This window comes from Myotis yumanensis, unplaced genomic scaffold (assembly GCF_028538775.1).
Source record: "Myotis yumanensis isolate MYYU_CA2020_CCGP unplaced genomic scaffold, mMyoYum1.0.hap1 SCAF_6, whole genome shotgun sequence".
NCBI lineage: Eukaryota > Metazoa > Chordata > Mammalia > Chiroptera > Vespertilionidae > Myotis > Myotis yumanensis.
In genome coordinates this window covers 90,277,149-90,298,351 of record NW_027223757.1, presented here as the reverse complement: position 1 = coordinate 90,298,351, position 21,203 = coordinate 90,277,149, and the positions used below count along the sequence as shown (strand labels likewise).

General features: G+C 51.3%; 2 protein-coding genes across 3 annotated transcripts; both read right to left on the bottom strand.

Moving 5' to 3' along the window:
- Positions 1 to 12,535: 12,535 nt before the first annotated feature.
- Positions 12,536 to 14,462, bottom strand: LOC139012554 (BUD13 homolog). 2 transcript variants are annotated; one of them, XM_070418669.1, is made up of 2 exons: positions 13,493 to 14,462; positions 12,536 to 13,405 (listed from the first exon to the last, which is right to left on the bottom strand). In XM_070418669.1, the coding sequence occupies exons 1-2, from the start codon at positions 14,460 to 14,462 to the stop codon at positions 12,573 to 12,575; spliced, it is 1,803 nt and encodes a 600-aa protein (XP_070274770.1). In that variant the 3' UTR covers positions 12,536 to 12,572. The 2 variants fall into 2 exon arrangements, with proteins under 2 accessions (XP_070274770.1, XP_070274771.1); XM_070418670.1 differs by having other exon boundaries at positions 12,536 to 13,453; positions 13,886 to 14,462.
- Positions 14,463 to 19,131: 4,669 nt separating this feature from the next.
- Positions 19,132 to 20,593, bottom strand: LOC139012557 (THO complex subunit 5 homolog). The gene is given in 2 exon segments (XM_070418672.1): positions 19,132 to 19,766; positions 19,768 to 20,593. Coding segments are annotated over 2 exon segments (1,461 nt in total).
- Between the last annotated feature and the right edge of the window lie 610 nt (positions 20,594 to 21,203).

Sequence of the window (21,203 nt, the reverse complement as noted above, 5' to 3'; positions counted from 1 at the left end):
GGCGGGCGCTGGCCAGGAGCGACCCGCTCCGGGGACAGTGCCAGGTTGGGAGCGTGACTGGGGCGGTACACCTGTCAAAATGCTGACAGAATACTTTTTATTTTACTTTATTTTTATTTTATTTCTTTCTTCATTCTTTATTTGATTGGGTTGACCGGGAGTGGGGGCGGGGCCCAAGAGCAAATAAATGTTGACAGAATACATTTCTTTCTTTCTTTCATGTACAGCCCGCATACAATGCTACATTCTTATCATGAATCCACATTTACAATTTATTTACTTATTTATTTATTTACTTACTTATTTATTTATTTATTTATTTGTGTTTTTTCTTTATTTGTCTTTCTTTCTTTATTTTATTATGGGTCAAGTGCCCAAGGGGGCCCGCAGGGCTCTGTCTCCACGCCTTGCCAGGCGGCATCGCTGTTTTCTGGGTTAAAGAGGGGACAATACATATTTAGACGGGCTCCGGTGGACCCAGGCCAAGCCACAAGGAAAAAAGCCACAGGAAATCTCCTAGACGTGGGTCACTCATTAGAAATCTTTTTTTTTTTTTTTTAATATATTTTATTGATTTTTTACAGAGAGGAAGGGAGAGAGATAGAGAGTCAGAAACATCGATGAGAGAGAAACATCGATCAGCCGCCTCCTGCACATCCCCCACAAGGGATGTGCTCGCAACCCAGGTACATGCCCTTGACCGGAATCGAACCTGGGACCTTTCAGTCCGCAGGCCGACGCTCTATCCACTGAGCCAAACCGGTTTCGGCAACTCATTAGAAATCTTGATAGCGGAACTTGGTCTCCCGTTTCTGTGTGTGTGTGTGTGAGTGTGTGTGTGTGTGTGTGTGTGTGTGTGTATGTGTGTGTGTGTTTGTCAGGTGTCACTTTAATTGGCTAGAAATATAAAACCTGTCTTTGAAGACTATGAGGAGCCACATTTGGACGAGAAAAGAAAGAAGAGGCACCGCATTGAGGGCCCAGGGGAAACAACAGGCCAAGCAGGTCAGCGATGGCTGAAGGATCCTTGAGGATGCTTATATTTAAACGGCTTCATCCTGGTCAGGCACATGCCTAGCTTTCAGGCTCAGTCCCCATTGAAGGGCCAGCAGGTGTCAACTAATTGATCTTTCTTTCTTTCTTTCTTTCTTTCTTTCTTTCTTTCTTTCTTTCTTTCTTTCTTTCTCTCTGTCTCTCTCTGTCTCTCTCTCTCTCTCCCCCCTCCCTCTCTCTCCCCTTCATTCGTCTCTCTCTAAAATCAATAAAATGAAATATTCTTTAAAAGAAAAATACTATGGGTTAACTTCCATGGTATTCAATATGGGATAAGTGAGGGGTGTTTATTATTGGGTGGATCAGCAGGTGAATCCCATCTCATTTTCTCCTCTCTTCCCCCCAGAACTGTGAACCTGTGCCTGAGTCCTTACCTTTCGTCACTCTCCATCAGAAGCTGGCTTCAGGCCGGGTTTGTTCCAGTCCCATTGGAGACGTTCCCAGGGAATATGGCTACAGACCAGGCATTTTACGCTGGTCATGGGCACCCAGAACCAGCCAGCACCCCTCCACAAGGCTCCGTGGCCAATAGCACTACAGTGGTAAAGATACCAGGCACACCTGTGTCTGGAGGGCGTCTCAGCCCTGAAAACAACCAGGTGTTGACCAAGAAGAAATTACAAGACTTAGTAAGAGAAGTGGACCCTAATGAGCAATTGGATCAAGACGTACAGGAGTTGCTGCTGCAGACTGCTGATGATTTTATCGGGAGTGTAGTGACAGCAGCCTGCCAGCTTGCTCGGCATCGCAAGTCCAGCACCCTGGAGGTGAAGGACGTCCAGCTGCACCTAGAGAGCCAGTGGAACATGTCGATCCCAGGATGGGGCTCTGAAGAAATCCAACCTTACAAAAAAGCTTGCACCACAGAGGCTCACAAACAGAGGATGGCATTGATCTGGAAAACAACCAAGAAATAACACATGGAAAGATCAGGGAATGGGCAACATTGTATTTGGAGATACTTGAGCTGAGACCTCAGCCATCTCATCTTTGGATTTTTCTTTAATGCTTTACAGAGAAGCATATATTTTTTATTAACAGTGCAGCAATATCTATAATGACTGAGAGGATCTGCCAAAAGAATAAAGCCTACTGCCCCCCCACAAAAAAAAAAAAAAAACTTGACCTGGCAGGGAGAGCTTTCCCTTTCTTTTTTAAAAAATACAGATTAACAGATTAAAAGCATTGATTTTGCATCTAAGTGTAGTTTTGCCTGAATTTCTAACATTTGGATTTTTACTTTGGTTTATTTTTAAATGTCTAACCAAGCTGATTCCCTGACCACCCACCCCCCTTCCAAATGAAAACTTCTTAACAGTGGTTTTATTTCTGGAAATTTTATATTTTTGTATTGATTTTATACAGAGAGAGAGGGAGAGGGATTGAGAGAAGCATCGATGAGAGAGAAACATCGACCAGCTGCCTCCCGCAAACCCCCTACTGTGGATGTGCCCGCAACAGAGGTAGGTTTATGCCCTTTACCGGAATCGAACCTGGGACCCTTCAGTCTGCAGGCCGACGCTGTATCCACCGAGCAAAACCGGTTTGGGCATGGACATTTTAAATATTTCGTTTGTGTTGATTGATTGGTCTGAAACTTCCCCAAAAATGGCAGGGGGTCAGCTTTCCTGCTCCTGAGTAACCACTTCCCAGTCAGACTGGAATGAAAGATGTGGGTGCTTCTGAGATGCTTGACCTCGAACCTGCAGGGGAGAGCTATAGGTCTGCGGTCACTGAGCCCAATGGACTGAATGAAGGTCCTGGGTCCCATTTCAGTCAAGGTCATGTACTGGTTGGGGGCAGGATCCTTGACCCTGACCCCGAGCTTGGGGGAGGCAACCAATGAATGTGTCTCTTTCAATAGATGTGTCTCTCTGTTTCTTCACCTCCTTTCCACTCTCTCTAAAATATCAATGGAAAATATATCCTCCAGTGAGCTTTAGCACCAACAAGAACAACAACAACAAAAAAGTTAAAATAAAATAAAATAAAAATGAAAAGGCAAAAAAAAAAAATGTCTAAGAGCCAGGACAGAGCTTCCCTTGTAAGATCTCCACTGTCAACACCACTGTCCAGGACAGGTGCCCGAGGTGGGTACTAACCATCACACCTGCTCATAGAAAAGGAACAGGCCTGGGGCGGGGGGGGGGGGGGGGGGGGGGGGGTTTGACTGTCCCGAGGTCACACAGGGAATGAGTCCTGAGCTGGGATTTGAACCCAAGTAGGGTGCCCTGGGCATGCCTGCTCCGCCCTTGTGAAAAACTGCTTCTCCCTTCCAGGAAACACCAGCAGAAGCCCAGCTCAGGACTCGCTGGGCACGTCTGGGTCTCCTGTGCACTTATCTCATGGCCCCATACGCATGTGGTTGGTGTGATGTTGCAGTGCAGACAAATTCCATGATACCTCGTGGAGGCAGCCTGGGTCCATGCTGTCTGTTTCCAGGAGAGCTCAGCTACAGGCGTTAGCACTCACTACAGTGCCTCCTGTCCTCACTCCAGAGTCTGCTCAGTGGCGCTGTCTATTCTACGTGACTCAGAGTTCCCCAGAGTCAGAGCCTGGCACACACACTGGGTGCTCAGGGGTGTCTGTGGGGTGAGTGACTGACAGGAGAAGGATGGGGGCCTATAGGAAGAGCTCCACATGGCAGCAGTGGGCTGGCCACAGCTGGCCTTCCTCACACCGCCAAGAACCACCTATTCATTGCACAGACATCTAAGGAGCCAGGATTGGTTCTGAGGGCGGGGAGCCCTTTCTGCCCTGGCCTCTGGGGTAGTTGCCTGCCATGGTGCTGCCCGCAGCCCACGTCCAGCCCCGCCTGGCCACCAGGAGCCGCCCCTCCCCCGCCTGGCTCCTCCCTGGTCTAAGCTGACCTGTACCCCAATGTTCTTGGCTCCTTCCCAGCTGTTTCTGCCCAAGACCCCGCTTTTGCCGGAGGCGGGGGCCGGGGCCGGTGAGCGGGCTTAGCTGGCCATGTTTGGGGCTGGGGGAGCTTCTGTTTCGAGTGGACTTGACCTTTTTCCTGAGTTCAAAGTAGCGTGTGTTTTTCTTCTGAATTTTGTCCCAGTTCGCAAAGGGCAATGAGAAGTCCAGGCACTCAGATCTCCCTCCGCCCACCCCTCCTGACCCTATCCTGCCCCACCCGTGGAAGGGGCCTCTGCATGGTCCCCTGCCCCCCTCACTCTCTCGGGCACACACCCTATGGGGGTGGGAGGCAAGGAGGCGGGCCAGGGGCCCAGGAGAGGAGCGCAGGTGGGGCCTTGGGCAGAGGGGCAGCTGAAGGCAGGGGAGGGGCCTGGCAGCAGGCTCCGTGGTCTGCGACCCACAAGGAGGAGGGGGACGGAGATGCCGGCTCTGAGAAGCGCGTGGAAGCAATTCACCAGCATCTGCCCAGAAATAAAGTCACTGATGAGGTGCCAGCCCGGTTCCAGTTCTGTGGGGTTGCCACCCTCATGGGTGCGGTGGGGGGTAGAGGGGTTTTTGGGAACCCACCCAGCTCCTGGGGCAGCCGTTCCTGCCCTTGAGTCTAGAGCGGGGACCCGGTGAGAGGTGATGGAGGTGAAGGCTCCCCCATTTCCACCCGCGGGAGATAAGCACACCCGCTGCGGGCCCAGGATCAGTTCACCCCACGTCCCTCTCAGAGGCAGGGAAAGGGCTGCGGGGGCTGTGTTCTGGAGACTGGGCTGTGACCAGGCGCCAGGCTGTGCTCCCAGAGGTCTGTGCGGCCCTGCCCTTGCTACCGCTGATGTGCTCGCAGCCCTCAGCTGGGCTTGTGGCTGAGCGGAGCTGGCCTGTGGGAGCGCACTGATCACCAGGGACAGCTTCTGCATTGAGTGTCTTCCCCTTGGCGGTCAGTGTGCATCATAGCGACTGGTCATTCCAGGCCATTCCACTGTTAGGGTCAATTTGCATATCACCCTTTTATTATATACTAGTGCCTCCTGGTGTTTAGATGAGGACACCAAGGTTGGGGGAAGTTATATAACTCCCCTAATGTCTCGATTATCAATGATGGAGCTGGTGTGTGTGTGCCTGAGTGTGTTTATTCATTGCACACAAACAAGTGTTTGTGGGTGAGTGTTCACATAAATGTGTGTGAGTGCATGTGTGTGCCTATTGGAGAGTAGATGTGCTTATGTGTGTGCCCATGTGGGTCTGCTTATGTGTCGAGCTGCCATGTGTGTCTGTGTGTATGTGTGCGTGTGCATGCACATGTGTGGCATCTGATCACATCCAGGCTCCTCTGTGATCCCTGGATGGTCCATCCTCTCTCCTCTCGCTGCCCCCCTCCTTCCTTACCTCCCTCCTATGTCTCTAGGCAGAACCACCAAATTGGTTTTCTTTTGAAATGAAAACAAAGCCTGTTCCTTCCAAACTCCAAGAGTGTCCACCTGCCAAGAAACCCATGACAATCAACCCGATCTGCAGGAGGAGAAGGGCCCAGGCCCAAGAGAAGGCCCTGCTGGGGAGGTGATCTCCTGCTCTAGTTAAACATTCAGAAGGAGCATTGGAATGGGATAGGAGCACAGTCTTACTAAAGTGCTGGGGTCCAATCCCAGCAGGTCCAGGGGTCCCCAAAGGTGTAGACGGAGTCGGCGAAGAAGGAATGGCACGGGGTCAGCGTTCAGTTGATCAGCATAGCGAGGTTCTCCCTCCAGGATCTCAAGCCAGGAACTCCAGCCGAGTTCTGGTCAGGATCTCCAGCGAAGTTCTGGTCTCCAGCGAAGTTCTGGTTAGGATCCAGCCAAGTTCTGGTCAGGATCTCCAGCCAGGTTCTGTAGCCATGTTCTCTTGCTAGGTTCTCCATCCAGCTTCTCCAGCCAGGTTCTCCAGCCAGGTTCTAGCCAGGTTCGGTCGCCATGTTCTGTCTAGGTTCTCCAGCCAAGATCTGTAGCCAGGTTCTGTCCAGGATCTTTTGCCATGTTCTCTCGCTAGGTTCTGTCTCTAGGTTCTGTCTAGGATCTCCAGCCAAGTCCTGTCTCTTGGTTCTCTCTCTAGGTTCTCTAGCCAGGTTCTCCAGGTTCTCCAGCCAGGTTCAGTCACCAGGTTCTGTAGCCAGGTTCTCCTGCCAGGTTCTATCCAGTTTCTCCTGCCATGTTCTGTCTAGGTTCTCCAGCCAAGATCTGTAGCCAGGTTCTGTCCAGGATCTTTTGCCATGTTCTCTCCCTAGGTTCTGTCTCTAGGTTCTTCAGCCAGGTTCTCTCACTAGCTTCTGTTTCTAGGTTCTGTGTGTGATCTCCGGCCAAGTCCTGTCTCTAGGTTCTGTTTCTAGGTTCTGTTCAGGTTCCTGCACACCTCCAACTGGGGATGTGCCCGCAACCCAGGTACATGCCCTTGACCGGAATCAAACCCGGGACCTTTCAGTCCACAGGCCGACGCTCTATCCACTGAGCCAAACCAGTTTTGGCGACCTCTTCTTAAAAGATACCTTTCAACATTTCATATAATACTGGTTTGGTGGTGATGAACTCCTTTAGCTTGTTCTTATCTGTGAAGCTCTTTATCTGACCTTCAATTCTGAATGATAGCTTTGCTGGGTAAAGTAACCTTGGTTGTAGGTTCTTGGTATTCATCACTTTGAATATTTCTTGCCACTCCCTTCTGGCCTGCATAGTTTCTGTTGAGAAATCAGCTGACAGTTGTATGGGTACTCCCTTGTAGGTAACTGACTGTTTTTCTCTTGCTGCTTTTAAGATTCTCTCTTTGTCTTTTGCCCTTGGCATTTTAATGATGATGTGTCTTGGTGTGGTCCTCTTTGGATTCCTTTTGTTTGGGGTTCTCTGCCCTTCCTGGACTTGTAAGTCTATTTCTTTCACCAGGTAGGGGAAGTTTTCTGTCATTATTTCTTCAAATAGGTTTTCAATATCTTGCTCTCTCTCTTCTTCTGGCACCCCTATAATTCGGATGTTGGTACACTTGAAGCTGTCCCAGAGGCTCCTTACACTATCTTCATATTTTTGGATTCTTTTTTCTTTTTGCTTCTCTGGTTGGGTATTTTTTGCTTCTTCATACTTCAAATCTGTGACTTTATTCTGGGGATCCTCTTGTCTGCTGTTGGATCTCTGTATATTATTCTTTATTTCAGACAGTGTATGCTTAATTTTAGTTGGTCTTTAGGCAGGACTGAGGATCAGCTATAGCTGTTTTCTCCGCCCTGTTGATTCCCTGAGACCCAGCCCCACCCAAACTGCGGCAGAGGCTTTTGCATATGAATGCCCTGGCCCTTTGCAATCTGAAAATTACCTAAGAAACTGCAGCTGGGCCAGACAGGCTCAGAACTTCCAAGAGAAGGCCCAAGGCCCCACAGCAGCTTGCATTGCTTCACAGCTGGGCCTCATCTGGGCACCTCCAAACCCCAAACGAGAAAGGGGAATCTACAGATCTCTTCATAGCTCCTGCTGGGTAGCCTCAGGCAGAGGCTAAATTAGCACCTCCTTAGATCCAAGAGCCAGTGTACCCAGTGGTCAGAGTGGGACCATCCAGATTACAACTCCTCAGATCCATAAGGGACACACTCAGGGGGCACACTCAGTGAGCTCCAAAGCCCCACTGAAGCAAGTCTTGCCCCAGAAGGGTGTCTTCAGCACCGAAGTTCTCCCACTGTAGATACAGCTGATTCTCACAGCCAATTGGCCTGGAGGTCAATTCCTCCCAGTGATACCTACAACAATCAAGGCTCAACTACAACAAGACGGTGCACAAAGCCCACAAAGGGGTGCACCAAGAGTGTCTACCTCAAGTAATTGGGGAGGCTGAGCTACTGGGCCCTATAGGACTCCTAGCACACAAAGCCACTCTACCAACACAGGGAAGCATAAAAAATGTGAAAACAAAGAAACAGGTCACAAATGGCAGAAATGGAGGAAAGCAAACTACTGAATATAGAGTTCAAAACCACGGTTATAAGGTTTTTCAAGAATTTTCTATAAACTGCCGATAAAATTAGTGAGACCCTGGAGGATATGAAAAAAGACCAACTAAAATTAAGCATACACTGACTGAAATAAAGAATAATATACAGAGATCCAACAGCAGACAAGAGGATCCCCAGAATCAAGTCACAGATTTGAAGTATGAAGAAGCAAAAAATACCCAACCAGAGAAGCAAAAAGAAAAAAGAATCCAAAAATATGAAGATAGTGTAAGGAGCCTCTGGGACAGCTTCAAGTGTACCAACATCCGAATTATAGGGGTGCCAGAAGAAGAGAGAGAGCAAGATATTGAAAACCTATTTGAAGAAATAATGACAGAAAACTTCCCCTACCTGGTGAAAGAAATAGACTTACAAGTCCAGGAAGGGCAGAGAACCCCAAACAAAAGGAATCCAAAGAGGACCACACCAAGACACATCATCATTAAAATGCCAAGGGCAAAAGACAAAGAGAGAATCTTAAAAGCAGCAAGAGAAAAACAGTCAGTTACCTACAAGGGAGTACCCATACAACTGTCAGCTGATTTCTCAACAGAAACTATGCAGGCCAGAAGGGAGTGGCAAGAAATATTCAAAGTGATGAATACCAAGAACCTACAACCAAGGTTACTTTACCCAGCAAAGCTATCATTCAGAATTGAAGGTCAGATAAAGAGCTTCACAGATAAGAACAAGCTAAAGGAGTTCATCACCACCAAACCAGTATTATATGAAATGTTGAAAGGTATCTTTTAAGAAGAGGTCGCCAAAACTGGTTTGGCTCAGTGGATAGAGCGTCGGCCTGTGGACTGAAAGGTCCCGGGTTTGATTCCGGTCAAGGGCATGTACCTGGGTTGCGGGCACATCCCCAGTTGGAGGTGTGCAGGAACCTGAACAGAACCTAGAAACAGAACCTAGAGACAGGACTTGGCCGGAGATCACACACAGAACCTAGAAACAGAAGCTAGCGAGAGAACCTGGCTGAAGAACCTAGAGACAGAACCTAGGGAGAGAACATGGCAAAAGATCCTGGACAGAACCTGGCTACAGATCTTGGCTGGAGAACCTAGACAGAACATGGCAGGAGAAACTGGATAGAACCTGGCAGGAGAGCCTGGCTACAGAACCTGGTGACTAAACCTGGCTGAGGAACCCAACTATGATGATCACCTGAATGCTGCCTCCGTGTCATTCCTTCTTCGCCTACTCCGTCCACACCTTTGGGGACCCCTGGACCTGCTGGGGTTGGACCCCAGCACTAAAGGATTTAATGGCCCACAATTCAATTTGAACAGAAAGAATCATCCCAATGTCTCCTTATAAAGTCTTCCCGAGTCCCCGGTCAATATCTACCGGCTGGTGAGGAGCAGCTTTCGATTAGCTGTCTCTGCCAATGGCTATGGCAAGCCAAGGAGGGTGGAGGGAGTCCTCTTCCCTTCCCACTACATGCCCACCACAAACTTCTATTCAGGAATGCTGGCGTTGCAGGAATGCCCTACCATCAGAATGAGTTTCTGTGGAAGGTCCCAGGACCGCTGCCAGCTGCCCCCTGGGCAAAGGACTTTTCCTGGGGCCACCTTTGTTGGTGGAGAAAATAGCACCAGTTGTTACCGGTGATTGGACCTCAGTTCAGCACCCTCGGTACTTGAGTTCTTGCTAAGAAAGTATTCAGATCCAAGACTCAAACTATAATACTAAGTTTATTTAGACAGTCACAGAGGTAGAAGACATGAGACGTAGGACAAATGCACTCAGGAACCAATTACAGAGGCAAAGGAAGGGCCCTTGGAGCTCAGGAGGAAGACAGAGGCAAGGAGCATGTGCTTGGGTGGAGGAGTCTGGGAGGCACACGCTGCTCAGTAGGTAGAGCTGCACTGGGTCCGGGCTTGAGGGTATTTATCTGGAGGTCTGAGGAAACAATTTCTGGAGGATGAGGCCCAGAAATCAGGATTTTAAAAAGATTCCCAGGTGATTCTAATGTGCAGCCAAGGTTGAAAACCACTGGGTTAAGGATTAGGGAGTGGTTGAGCAAGGGCTTGTATGGGAGTCCTATTAGGCTATTCTCTGGCCCCTTGTTCCCCCTCTAAGGGGCTCTACCACATGGTTAGTAACATGCCAGAGAGGAAAGGTCCGGGGAGGGTCTGACTGCATGACCAGAAACATGCTAGGGGAGGAAAGATTACCCTGGGAGTGAGTTCCTTGTTTTCCTAGTTTTGCCCTTCGCTAGGCGCCCAGAGCTTTTTGCCCTGTTGGCCTTCTGTACCTGGCCCATCATCCTTGCTCTGCTCATGCCTGCCTATGGGGTGAGGCCACAACATTAGTAACAAAGAAACAGAATTTCCAAAGGATGAGGCTCAGAAATCAGGATTTTAAGAAGACTCTCAGGTGACTCTAATGTGCAGTCAAGGTTGAGAACCACTGCTCTAGGGAGAAGACCAGACCGTGGCCATCTCAATTCCTTCACTGCCACCTCAGAAAGGACTTGGCCAACACTTGGTGAGCAGGTGGGACCAATCTGGGAGATCAGAGGAGAATCCACATAGACCCAGCACCTCAGCTGTGTCACAAAAAAAGGAGAGAATATTATTGATTTGTGGCAGAAACTGAAGGAAAGGCTAGGGGAGCAGCAGGAGTAAAGACAGGAAGTTGGGGGGAGGGATGAAGAAGCTGTTTAGAGAAAGAGACTGTGGACAGTATTTTGATAAGGAAACCAGTGATGTTTAACAAAAGCAACTTTCAAATGCGCTGCAAGAAAAAGAACTAACCACTGAGATGAACATGTTTCCATTCTAGGAGTTTTTCTAACGCCAGAGTGGATGTCTGATGTCAAGTTATGTCTCATGTCAAGCAGAAAGCCACCTTCTTGCCCAGAGACTCCTGTGTGCCCCCTTCTTCTGGCTGCCAGGCCTGCCCCTGCGGGCCTGAAACTCTCATGTCACTCAGCAGTACCTCTCCTGAAAGGGCGCCCTTCCCACCCATCTCCTTACTCAGGCCTAGCAGGGGGCCTGCAGCTGGGCTCCCAGACTGATTCAGGGGAATTGGCTCGTAAAGGATGCCTCCCACCTGTGGCTTCTTTTTGAGGGGTTTATGGAGGGCTGGGGCAGTGAAAATCAGGACCTGGCAGGGCCCTCTTAAACTCTGCGTTTTTCTTTCTTTCCCAGAAACAATGCTGATTTGGGGGAGCTGCTGGAGAAACTCAAATCCAAAGGAGTAACTTCCAGGCAAATGGGCATGATCTTAATGCTCTGTTATCATCCCGGGGCATAATTACATATTCAGCCTGCGAAGCAGCTGGCCCTCATTTTCCAACCTAGGGTTCTGCTGGGGGCCGGGGGGGGGGGGGGGGGGGGGAGGTTGGGGGGCAAGGTGGGAAAGCACCTTCATTGCAGGTCTTGGGTGCTGCCCACCATGGAAACATTCCTTCCTTTCCCTGCTATTGGCGACTTGCAGATCAGGAAATGAGTGAAGGGGCGGGTGCTAGCTACTGATTGAGAGGGAGGGAGCCAGTGAGAAGAGAGGACCAGCTGCCCACCCAGAGAGCTTGGGGCAGGGGTGTGGCTCAGTCTCCACAGCCTATAAAACCCCAGGTAGGGAGGGCTACTGCTCAGCCTAGTCCCTGTGACTGAAGAAAGCTGGGCGGGTGGTAGTGGCTCTAAGGCTCCTCTGAGTTGCAAGGGGGCGAGCAGAAGAGCCCGGGAGGATGGGGGAAGCCTCTCTCTCTTTCAAAAGGGAGTGTTCTGGGTGGGGATGCGGGGCTCTCAGTCTACAAAAGCTACTGACTTTAAGAGCCGGGGTCTGGCTCGCTCTCCCTGGAAAAGCCATGGCCTCTCTCCCTCGAAAAGCCAGGGGCTTACCCTCCCTTGAAAAGCTGGGGTCTTGCTTTCCCTTGAAAATCGGGGGGCTCGCTCACTCTCCCTAGAATAGCTGGGGTCTTTTCCTCAAAAAGTCGGGGGATTGCTCACTCTCCCTCGAAAAGCTGGGGTCTTCCTTTCCCTCAAAATGCCGGGGGCTCGCTCACTCTCCCTGGAAAAGCTGGGGTCTTGCTTTCCCTCAAAAAGCGGGGGGCTCGCTAACTCACCCTCGAAAAGCTGGGGTCTTGCTCACTCTCCCTAGAATAGCTGGGGTCTTGCTTTCCCTTGAAAAGCCAGGGGCTTGCTCACTTTCCCTTGAAAAGCCAGGGTCTCTCCCTGGAAAAGCTGGGGTCGTCCATTCCCTTAAAATGCCAGGGGCTTGCTCACTCTCCCTTTAAAAGCTGAGGTCTTGCTTTCTCCCCTTTTTTAAAAAATAAAATAAAATAAATGTATGTTTATTAAAAAACCTAAGCAAGAAAAACCCTGGCACACTAGAAATCAACGTTTCTTCTGAAAGCCAGCAACAACCGCCAGTGCAGGCACACCTGAGAAATTACAGGTGCCTCAGTCCAAACATCAGGTTTCAAATATTCTTTTTTCCAAATGGTGAAATTCTTCTCAAGTGGTTCAAAACTAGGATTCAAAGAGTTGCTGGTGTGTGTGGGCCCTGATTATTAGCATCGATAGCTTTTACAGCTAGACATCTGGCTGGTCTGTGTCCATTGCCACAAACTCCAGGAACCCCCACAGCCTCAGAAAAGTTACATATCTTCGAGACTCCACTTGTAGGCAAGTTCCTCCACCGCCTTCTTGCTGGCAAGCCAGGCAAAGCGCTTCTGTTCAAATCCATTGGATCTGTCCACTCCATCCCAACGATACCCAGGCCAGATATTGAATCTGTTGGGAGGAGGTGCTGGGCCACTGTAGCGAGGTCTCACTTTCTTATCCTTGTTCTCCTTGTCCTCCTTGTTTTTATTCTTCTTGATAAAGTTGGCCATGGGGTCCCCCTCCCTTTCTTGTTCTCTCAGCATCCGATCCAGATCTTCATCCTCAATATAGCGGGCCAGAGGCTTCTGCATTTCCTTTATTGCATCCTCCACATTTCGTTGCTGCTGCCGGCTCTGGACAAGCCCTTTTCCCCACTGGGCATACAGCTCATCTCTCTTTGAGCCCTTCTCTGCTCTTCGCCTTTGCTCTAAACGTTCCAGTTTCAAATTCCTCTTACGACCAGACTTATCTCGAAATACGGTTTCAGCATATTGGAATTCAGCTTCAAATGCCATGGTTTCTTGGTCCCGTTCCTGGAGTTCCTGCTGCTCTCGCTGTATGTCAGTTAACACCAACCCAGTTTTAGCCCCAGAATACATGTGTGCAGCCTTCTTCCCCAGAGACTGAGTCCTTCGAGGTGGAGACAGGTCAGAATCAGAGGATTCGGCCCTCTGTTTCCTCCTTGGCGGAGAGAGGTCAGCATCAGAGCTGTGGCGCCCAGGTCTATTTCGTGGAGGTGACAAATCTGAATCAGAACCCTGGGGCCTTGAACTTGGTTTCTTCCGCGGAGGAGAAAGGTCCGAATCAGAGGCTTGCCGACTATCACCTGGGTAGGAGGAAGAGCCCAGCGTGTGACTCTGACGTCTTCGAGGTGACGAACTCGTATGAAATTTTCTACGGCTGGGTGAAGAGCCTTTAGAATCATGCTGTTTATTTCCATAATGAAATGGTGCTTGCCTTTTTCGTGGTGGAGAGAGGTCCGAGTCACATTCATACTTGCTGTTCTTTGGGACTGAGGGATGAGCGGTTCCTGGCCCCTTCCGATGTGGAGAAGGTTTGCTAGAGGCTCTTTCTGGGGCTTTACTGCTTTTGGTTCTGTGCAGTGAATGAGGAACATTAGGAGGTGAATCAGGGGAGTCATGACGGGCCCTCCTGAGCTTTGATGTGTCCAAGGATTCAAGAGTCCTTCTAGGTTGAGAGGTGTCAGGGGAGTTGTTACGGGCCTTTCTCTGAGGAGAAATATCTGAGGGACTGTGATGGGCCCTCCGAGGAGATACACCTGGAGGACGATAAAGCTTCCTGAGCAGAGAGGGATCCGGTGAATCATGATGGGCTCTCCTAGGCAGAGAAGGGTCCAGGGAGTCATGGAAGACCCTCCTAGGCGGAGAAGGATCTGAGGAGTCATGGCGGACCCTCCCAGGTGGAGAAGGGTCCAGGGAGTCATGGAAGACCCTCCTAGGCGGAGAAGGATCTGGGGAGTCATGGCGGACCCTCCCGGGCGGAGAAGGGTTCGGGGAGTCACGGCAGGAATGCCTGTGTGAAGGTAGATCCTCACTGTGGCCTCCCAGAAGCTTCCATTTGGCACTGGAACGAAAGATTTCCATCTGCTTTGCCTCTTCTGGCCTCTCATCCACAAACTCAGCCACCACAGGCAAATCTCCATCATCTTCCTCTTCCTCCTTTTCCGGTTTAGTGGTGGAGATAGATGTCCAGCTCACATCATCATCCACAATCCGCATTCCCTTGCCGCCGGCACCGCCAGGCTTAGGCCGCTTTTTGCGACGCTTGAGAATGGACTCGGAACCCACGGGGCCGCCGGCATCGGCCCAGGACAAGTAGCGCTTCAGGTACTCGGCCTTGGAGATCAGCGGGGATGCCGCCATGGCAGCTCGGGTCGGGGCGACGGGCACTTTCCCTTGAAAAGCCGGGGGATCGCTCACTCTCCCTCGAAAAGCTGGGGTCTTGCTTTCCCTCAAAAAGCTGGGGTCTTGCTTTCCCTCAAAAAGTTTGGCTGCGTTTCTAGCGATGCTGCCAGGAAGAGTCTGAAACCCAGTAGCCTCTGCCACCGCCTCTGTTACTGGGGGGTCTCGCCTCCATCGCTGGCTGCGAGAACTCGCTCTGGATTTTTATCACAGGGCATAACTGGTTGTTTCTGTAGAGCAAGATCCTCAATATGTGTTGGGGTCCAGCCCCAGCAGGTCTAGGGGTTCCCAAAGGTGCGGACCGAGTCCTCAAAGAAGGAATGACACGGAGGCAGCGTTCAGTTGATCAGCAGCCTAGCCAGGTCCTCTAGCCAGGATCTCCAGCCAGGTTCTGTGCCTTATTGTCTTGTTACATCTGTATTTATACCAGTTGATTTTAATCCTATCAATTTCTATTCCAAAGGTTAGGGCGTTTCTTATCTCCACTCCAGGGAGTCAAGATTATGTAGCTTAAGCGTGATTGTTTGTAGTTAAAGTGATGAACTACCCGCCTGGCACTTAGGGAGGGAATAAAACCCCTTAACTAACTTCAGGGAAAAAATCCCTACCTGGGGAAACAATCTTTCTCAGAGAGGTGACCTTGGTTAAAACATAGAGCCAAGAAGGGGAGCAAATATATTAAGAACAGTATACCATATACACCAGGTCCCTTGAAACATATGCTGTGCAGACCTTTCTTCCCTGCAGCGACTATGTCAAGCAGCAAGGATGGACCAGCTTCCGGCACATTTGGGCACCCTGGAAATCCTGCTCTGAGCCCCCTCACCAGTTGGCTGATTATATATGGACTAGTGGTCTGGTGCATGAATATGTGCACACTGAGAGGAAGTTAAATTTGCAGCAATTCCTGTAGACGCTGTGGGTAAAACAGTACCACCATGACCTCTAATATAATGTATTAAAACGTTATAAAGGTATGTTTTTCCACTACTGCCTGGGCCATCTGAGAAAAAGCATTTGGGGTATACAGTTTGATCTTCGATGGCTGAAGTTATAGTGTGAAAGGCTGCCAACTATTCACCGTTCAGAGAATTGATCGATGTTTATGTTTAAATTGCCAGTGTGTGTCATATGTGCCAGATGGGTGGTCGGTCACTTAGCCTCTTATATATATACTAGAGGCCCGGTGCACAAAAATTTGTGCACTGGGGGGCGGGTGGGGGGGGGGGGGGGGAGAGGGAGGTCCCTCAGCCCGGCCTGTGCCCTCTCGCAGTCTGGGACCCCTCAGGAGATAATGACCTGCTGGCTTAGGCCTGCTCCTGGGTGGCAGAGGGCAGGCCCAATCCCTAGGTGCAGCCCCTGGTCGGGCTCAGAGCAGGGCTGATTGGGAGGTTGAGATGCCACACTCAGTCACGCTCAGGGTAGGGCTGATTGGGGGGTTGGGGTACCGCCCCCTATCACACTCAAGGCAGGGTCGATGGGGAGGTTGCGGTGCCACCCCCTGTGACCCACAGAGCAGGGCCAATCAGGGGGTTGGGGCGCTGCCCCATCACGCACAGAGCAGGGCCCATCAGGGGGGTTGGGGCTCCATACCCTGCAGGGCCAATCAGGGGGTTGGGGCACTGCCCCCTGTCATGCACAGAGCAGGGCCGATCAGGGGGTTGAGGAGCTCCCCCCCTGTCACTCACAGAGTAGGGCCGATAGGGGAGTTAGGGCACCGCTCCCTGTCACACAGAGCAGGGCTGATCAGGGGTTTGGGGCGCCTTCCCCTGTCATGAACAGAGCAGGGCGGATAGGGAGGTTGTGGCCCTGCCCCCTGTCACACACAGAGCCGCAGGGCAATCAGGGGGTTTGGGCGCTGCCCCCTCTCACGCTGATCCTGGTGCCGGGAGGCATATTACCCTTTTACTATATAGGATAGAGGCCTGGTGCATGAGTGGGGCCGGCTGGTTTGCCCTGAAGGGTGTCCTGGATCAGGGTGGGGGTCCCCACTGGGGTGCCTGGCCAGCCTGGGTGAGGGGCTGAGGGCTGTTTTCAGGTTGGTCGGTGACGGAAGCTCCCAACTGCTCCTTTTTTTCTTTTTTCTTTTTTTTATTCTGGGCCAGCTTTAGCTCTGAGTCTCCAGCTCTTAGGCCTCCGCTGCTGAAAGTAGGTATCTGGTTTGTTTCAGTTGGAAACAATGTATAACTCCAGCTCTGACTCCAGCTCTGAGATCCCAGCTCCCTGAAAGCTAGTTTCTGGGGTTTTTTTTTTAGCTGCTATGTTTGTTACAATGTTCAAACTGCAGGCTCAGAGGCCTGCAAGGCAGGCGGGGAATGTTGGTTTCCTCCGTCACTGAAGGAAGCAAGCCTCATGTTAGTTTCAAGCTGCCTGGCTGCCGGCCGCCATCTTGGCTGTCAGTTAATTTGCATATCTCCCTGATTAGTCAATGGGAAGGGTAGCGGTCGTACGCCAATTACCATGTTTCTCTTTTATTAGTGTAGATATATAGATGTAGATGAGGGAGATGTTACACTGCAGCTTGCAGCTGCATGGAGCTATGGAAAAGGAAGGTTCAGTCCAGCTTTCAGGAGCTCAAAGTCCCATAACAAGGTGGCTAAACCTCTATGATGTTACAACAGCTCAGACCGTTCCTGGAAATGGAGAATGGTCAGAGTTGCTGAGAAATTCCCGAGGGAGTCAGCATCTGGGCACAGCTACCAAATCAAAGCGTATTCCTTTCTGAATAATAGACCTACTGAGGCATCTTGTCTCTTTACAGCCTTGTTTTACCCTCCAGTTTCCCCAGGTCTGTGGCGGGGGGGGGGAACAAAAACAGAAAAAACACACACCTTAGTTAGCAAAGTGAATAATTGTTAGACACCTGTGGCTCTCTTCTCGTTATGTCCCTTCCCCACTATCAGTGAGGGCTGAGCTACTGTTTGCAGTGGAGGTGGGAGCGCCACTCTTGACCAGAGTCTCAATCTCTGATCCTTTATTTGGAAATCCTTTCAGTGGTATGTGACAGTGAGGATATGGGCTTGAACTCACCTGAGGTGTGTCCCTGTCTGTTACTTACTAGCTTTGAAATCTTGGACAAGTACCTGATTCTAGAAACTTCAACTCAGACGTTTTGTGGCTAGATGACACTGTGTAGACCAGTGCCCTTCACTGAAAGCACCTTCATTGCAGGGCTTGGGTGTTGCCCACCATGGAAACATCCCTTCCTTTCCCAGCTATTGGTGACTTGCAGATCAGGAAATGAGTGAAGGGGCGGGTGCTAGCTACTGATTGAGAGGGAGGGAGCCAGTGAGAAGAGAGGACCAGCTGCCCACCCAGAGAGCTTGGGGCAGGGGTGTGGCTCAGTCTCCACAGCCTATAAAACCCCAGGTCGGGGAGGGCTGCTGCTCAGCCTAGTCCCTGTGACTGAAGAAAGCTGGGCAGGTGGTAGTGGCTCTAAGGCTCCTCTGAGTTGCAGGGGGGCGAGCAGAAGAGCCCAGGAGGATGGGGGAAGCCTCTCTTTCAAAAGGGAGTGTTCTGGGTGGGGATGCGGAGCTCTCAGTCTCCAAAAGCCACTGTCTCTAAGAGCTGGGGTCAGGCTCGCTCTCCCTGGAAAAGCCTGGATCTCTCTCCCTTGAAAAGCCGGGGCCTCGCTCGCTCTCGCTCGAAAAGCTGGGGTCTTGCTTTCTCTCGAAAAGCCAGGGGCTCGCTCACTCTTCCTCGTAAAGGTGGGGTCTTGCTTTCCCTCGAAAAGCCGGGGCTTGCTCACTCTCTCTATAAAAGCTGGGCCTCGCTCGCTCTAGCTCGAAAAGCTGGGGTCTTGCTTTCCCTCGAAAAGCCGGGGGCTTGCTCACTATCTCTATAAAAGCTGGGGTCTTGCCACAGTAAATCTCCTAGACGTGGGTCACACATTAGAAATCTTGATAACGGAACTTGGTCTCCTGTGTGTGGGCGGGGGGGCAGAGGGGGAGTGTGCGTGTGCGTGTCTGTGTGTGTACATCTGCAGTCAGGCACGGACACTTCTTGATTTCAATGGTCCATCGGCATCCATGAGTACCCTTCAGCCCCTGCCTTCTCGCAGACAGCACCCCCAGCTTGTCCTTCCCCAATGGGGTCCAGCCAGAACTGGGGAAGTGCAGTCACCTGGCTCTGCCTTCCCCAGAGGAGGCTGCAGGAGAGGGGCTTGCATTGCGCTTCTCGATCAGCAGAGGGCCCCGACCCCAGTCAACCCAATCTCTGTAGTCCACAGCCAAAGATGTTGGAGCTGGGCCATCTAGTCAACCGCCCCGCCCATTCCAGGCCCCTTCCCTCTCTGGATGGATGGTCAGGCCCCCGCCCAGAGACCAAGTCCGGGCCAGGCCATCTTGGTTTGCCAAAGCGTCAGCATATTGAAAGGCTGGAACGATGTGTTTTCTAAGGAGTTTTTGTTTCTTTGTTTGTTTGTTTTTTTGGAGGGTTTTTGGTTTTTTTGTGTGTTTTTTGTTTTATTTTTTTGTGTGTGTTTTTGTTTGTTTGTTTTTGGTCAGATGTCACTTTAATTGGCTATAAATATAAAACCTGTCTTTGAAGACTATGAGGAGCCACATTTGGAAGAGAAAAGAAAGCAGAGGCACCGCACTGAGGGCCCAGGGGAAACAACAGGCCGAGCAGGTCAGCGATGGCTGAAGGATCCTTGAGGATGGTTATATTTAAACGGCTTCATCCTGCTGGGACCCCTGAAAAGCCACAGACACATCTTCTCCTGGGGAAACTCCTTGGGCCCCTCCATGCTGTCATCGCAGATCTCGGTCTCCGGGTAGACGTCCAGTAGCACGCACAGGTGCTGTAGCTGGTTGGTCAAGAGCTGATAGCCGGGCCGGGGCCCACACAGCTCCTTGTAGCACACGTTGACCTCGCTCTCCATGGCCTGAATATTGTCATCATTGCTGTTGGTTTTCTCCACTTTCCAGTTCAGACAGAGCTGGAAAAGGAGTGGGATGGAGGAGTCGCCAGGGTTCAGCACCACAGCTGCCTGGAGTTGGGCTGTGCCCCATTCCACGAGTGCCATGTAGTAGAGATTGGTGTGCGCAGCCAGTCCTGCCTCCACAATGTCTTTGGTGAAATGCAGCTTCACGTAATCCTCATGGGCAATCGTCACCCACTTCACCAGGCGAGAGACAACCGTTGCAGGGAAGAGGTAGTGGCAATCGCTAGTAACTGGTCCAATGCCGTAGTCCAGGGACACGAACTGTTTGTGGAGGGCCAGGCGGGACTGTACTCTGGTCTTCAGCAGTTTCATGGTGGTCAGAGAGGACATAGAGGGGAGGCGGCAGGTGTCTGGCCGTCTCCTATTGTTTGTGAGCCTTGTGGAAAGGCATGGACAGGTACTCTTGCACCGGGAGGGCAGCCTGCATGATGCTGTTCAGGCAAGGTTGGAGGCTGCGCAGGTATTCCTTCTTCACTTCAATCTCCTGAAGGATCTTCTCCTTGTTGGAGAGGGACTCTCGGTACTTCTCCGCCAACCTTTTCCGCTGCTCCAGCTCCCAATGCAGACGTGCAAGGGTTTGCTGGTGAGGGTCTCCCATGGTGACCTCAGCCTTGCTGATATCTGGAGGAGCCTCTCGATAAAACTCCTCTACACTGACCAGATCAATTTCTTCATGCTTTGACTTGAACCCCGGACATTCAGTGATCTCCTTCTGCAGGTGCATCACCTCATGCAACAGGTTCTGGAGCTGCAGGTGAGAGGCGTCTACTTTCTGCTTGGCCTCATGGGTCTGATCTCGTCCTTTCTTCAACCTGATGTGGGCTAATCGGTTAAGCTTCTTTAGAGTCATGAAATGTACACAGCTCTGGATCCTGCGCACTTCAATCTCAACGGCCGCATCCTTGCCTCCCCTGCTCTTCAGGTCCTGGATCTCGGCCATGAGTCGCTGCAACTCCCGGCACGTGTACGTGTACAGCTCATAGTCTCTTCCAGGGTCCCGCAGGTCCAGCTCAGCCTCCTCACTGTAGTATTTGCCTTCCTGCTCAGGGTCAGAACGCTTCCGCTTCCGCTTCCGCTTCCCTTCCGCTGGAGCCTCATCACTTGGAATCACTTTGCGCTTCTTCCCCTGGCTGGACTCTGATGACATGGTTGTTTGGTGAGGTCAGGAAGAAACAGTAGAGGCCTCAGGGGTGGCCGAGGCCGTGACCCGACCCGGGAAGGCCTCCGCGGAGAAGGCGATGCAGGTGTAAGGGAGCGGGTCCTGGGGGTGGGCGGAAGAGGGGGTGCAGCTGAGGATCAAGCGACTCTCTTTCTCCAGTTCCTGTTAGAAACGGCCTACCGCTCCCAGGAGCATCTGACGGCCCTCGTTGACCACCTGTGAACCACGAACTTCCTTGCTTCACAAGGGACTCTGTCTCAGAGCTTTAGGCTGCGGCCGGCAGGGCGCACTGCAGCCCGAGCACCATCCAGAAGAGGAAGGAAGAACCGACTTTTTTGAAAAAAGTCTCTCTCTCCCCTCCCACTCAGGTGATGGCTGTCTTACCAACAAAGTCCTGGGCTGCAGTGAGGGAGACTTATATACACCGAGGCGGCGGAAGGTCTGAGCCAATCAGAAGACACGCTAGAGCCGCTCGCCCATTCCTGCGGTGTGATTGGTGGATTCCCCGTGGAAGAGGCTGTCCGTGGCTCCGCCCCCGCCTGCCAACCCCACACAATCTTCACCCAGAGCTCCAAGGAGCAAAACGGCTCCCCAAGTC

What these genes read in the sequence shown, in the direction of transcription:
- LOC139012554 (XM_070418669.1), bottom strand. Translation starts at nt 14,462, where the DNA reads ATGGCGGCATCCCCGCTGATCTCCAAGGCCGAGTACCTGAAGCGCTAC. An exon ending in TAAACAGCATGATTCTAAAG is followed by an intron (nt 13,406 to 13,492) that starts GCTCTTCACCCA and finishes CCTCCTACCCAG; the next exon opens with GTGATAGTCGGCAAGCCTCT.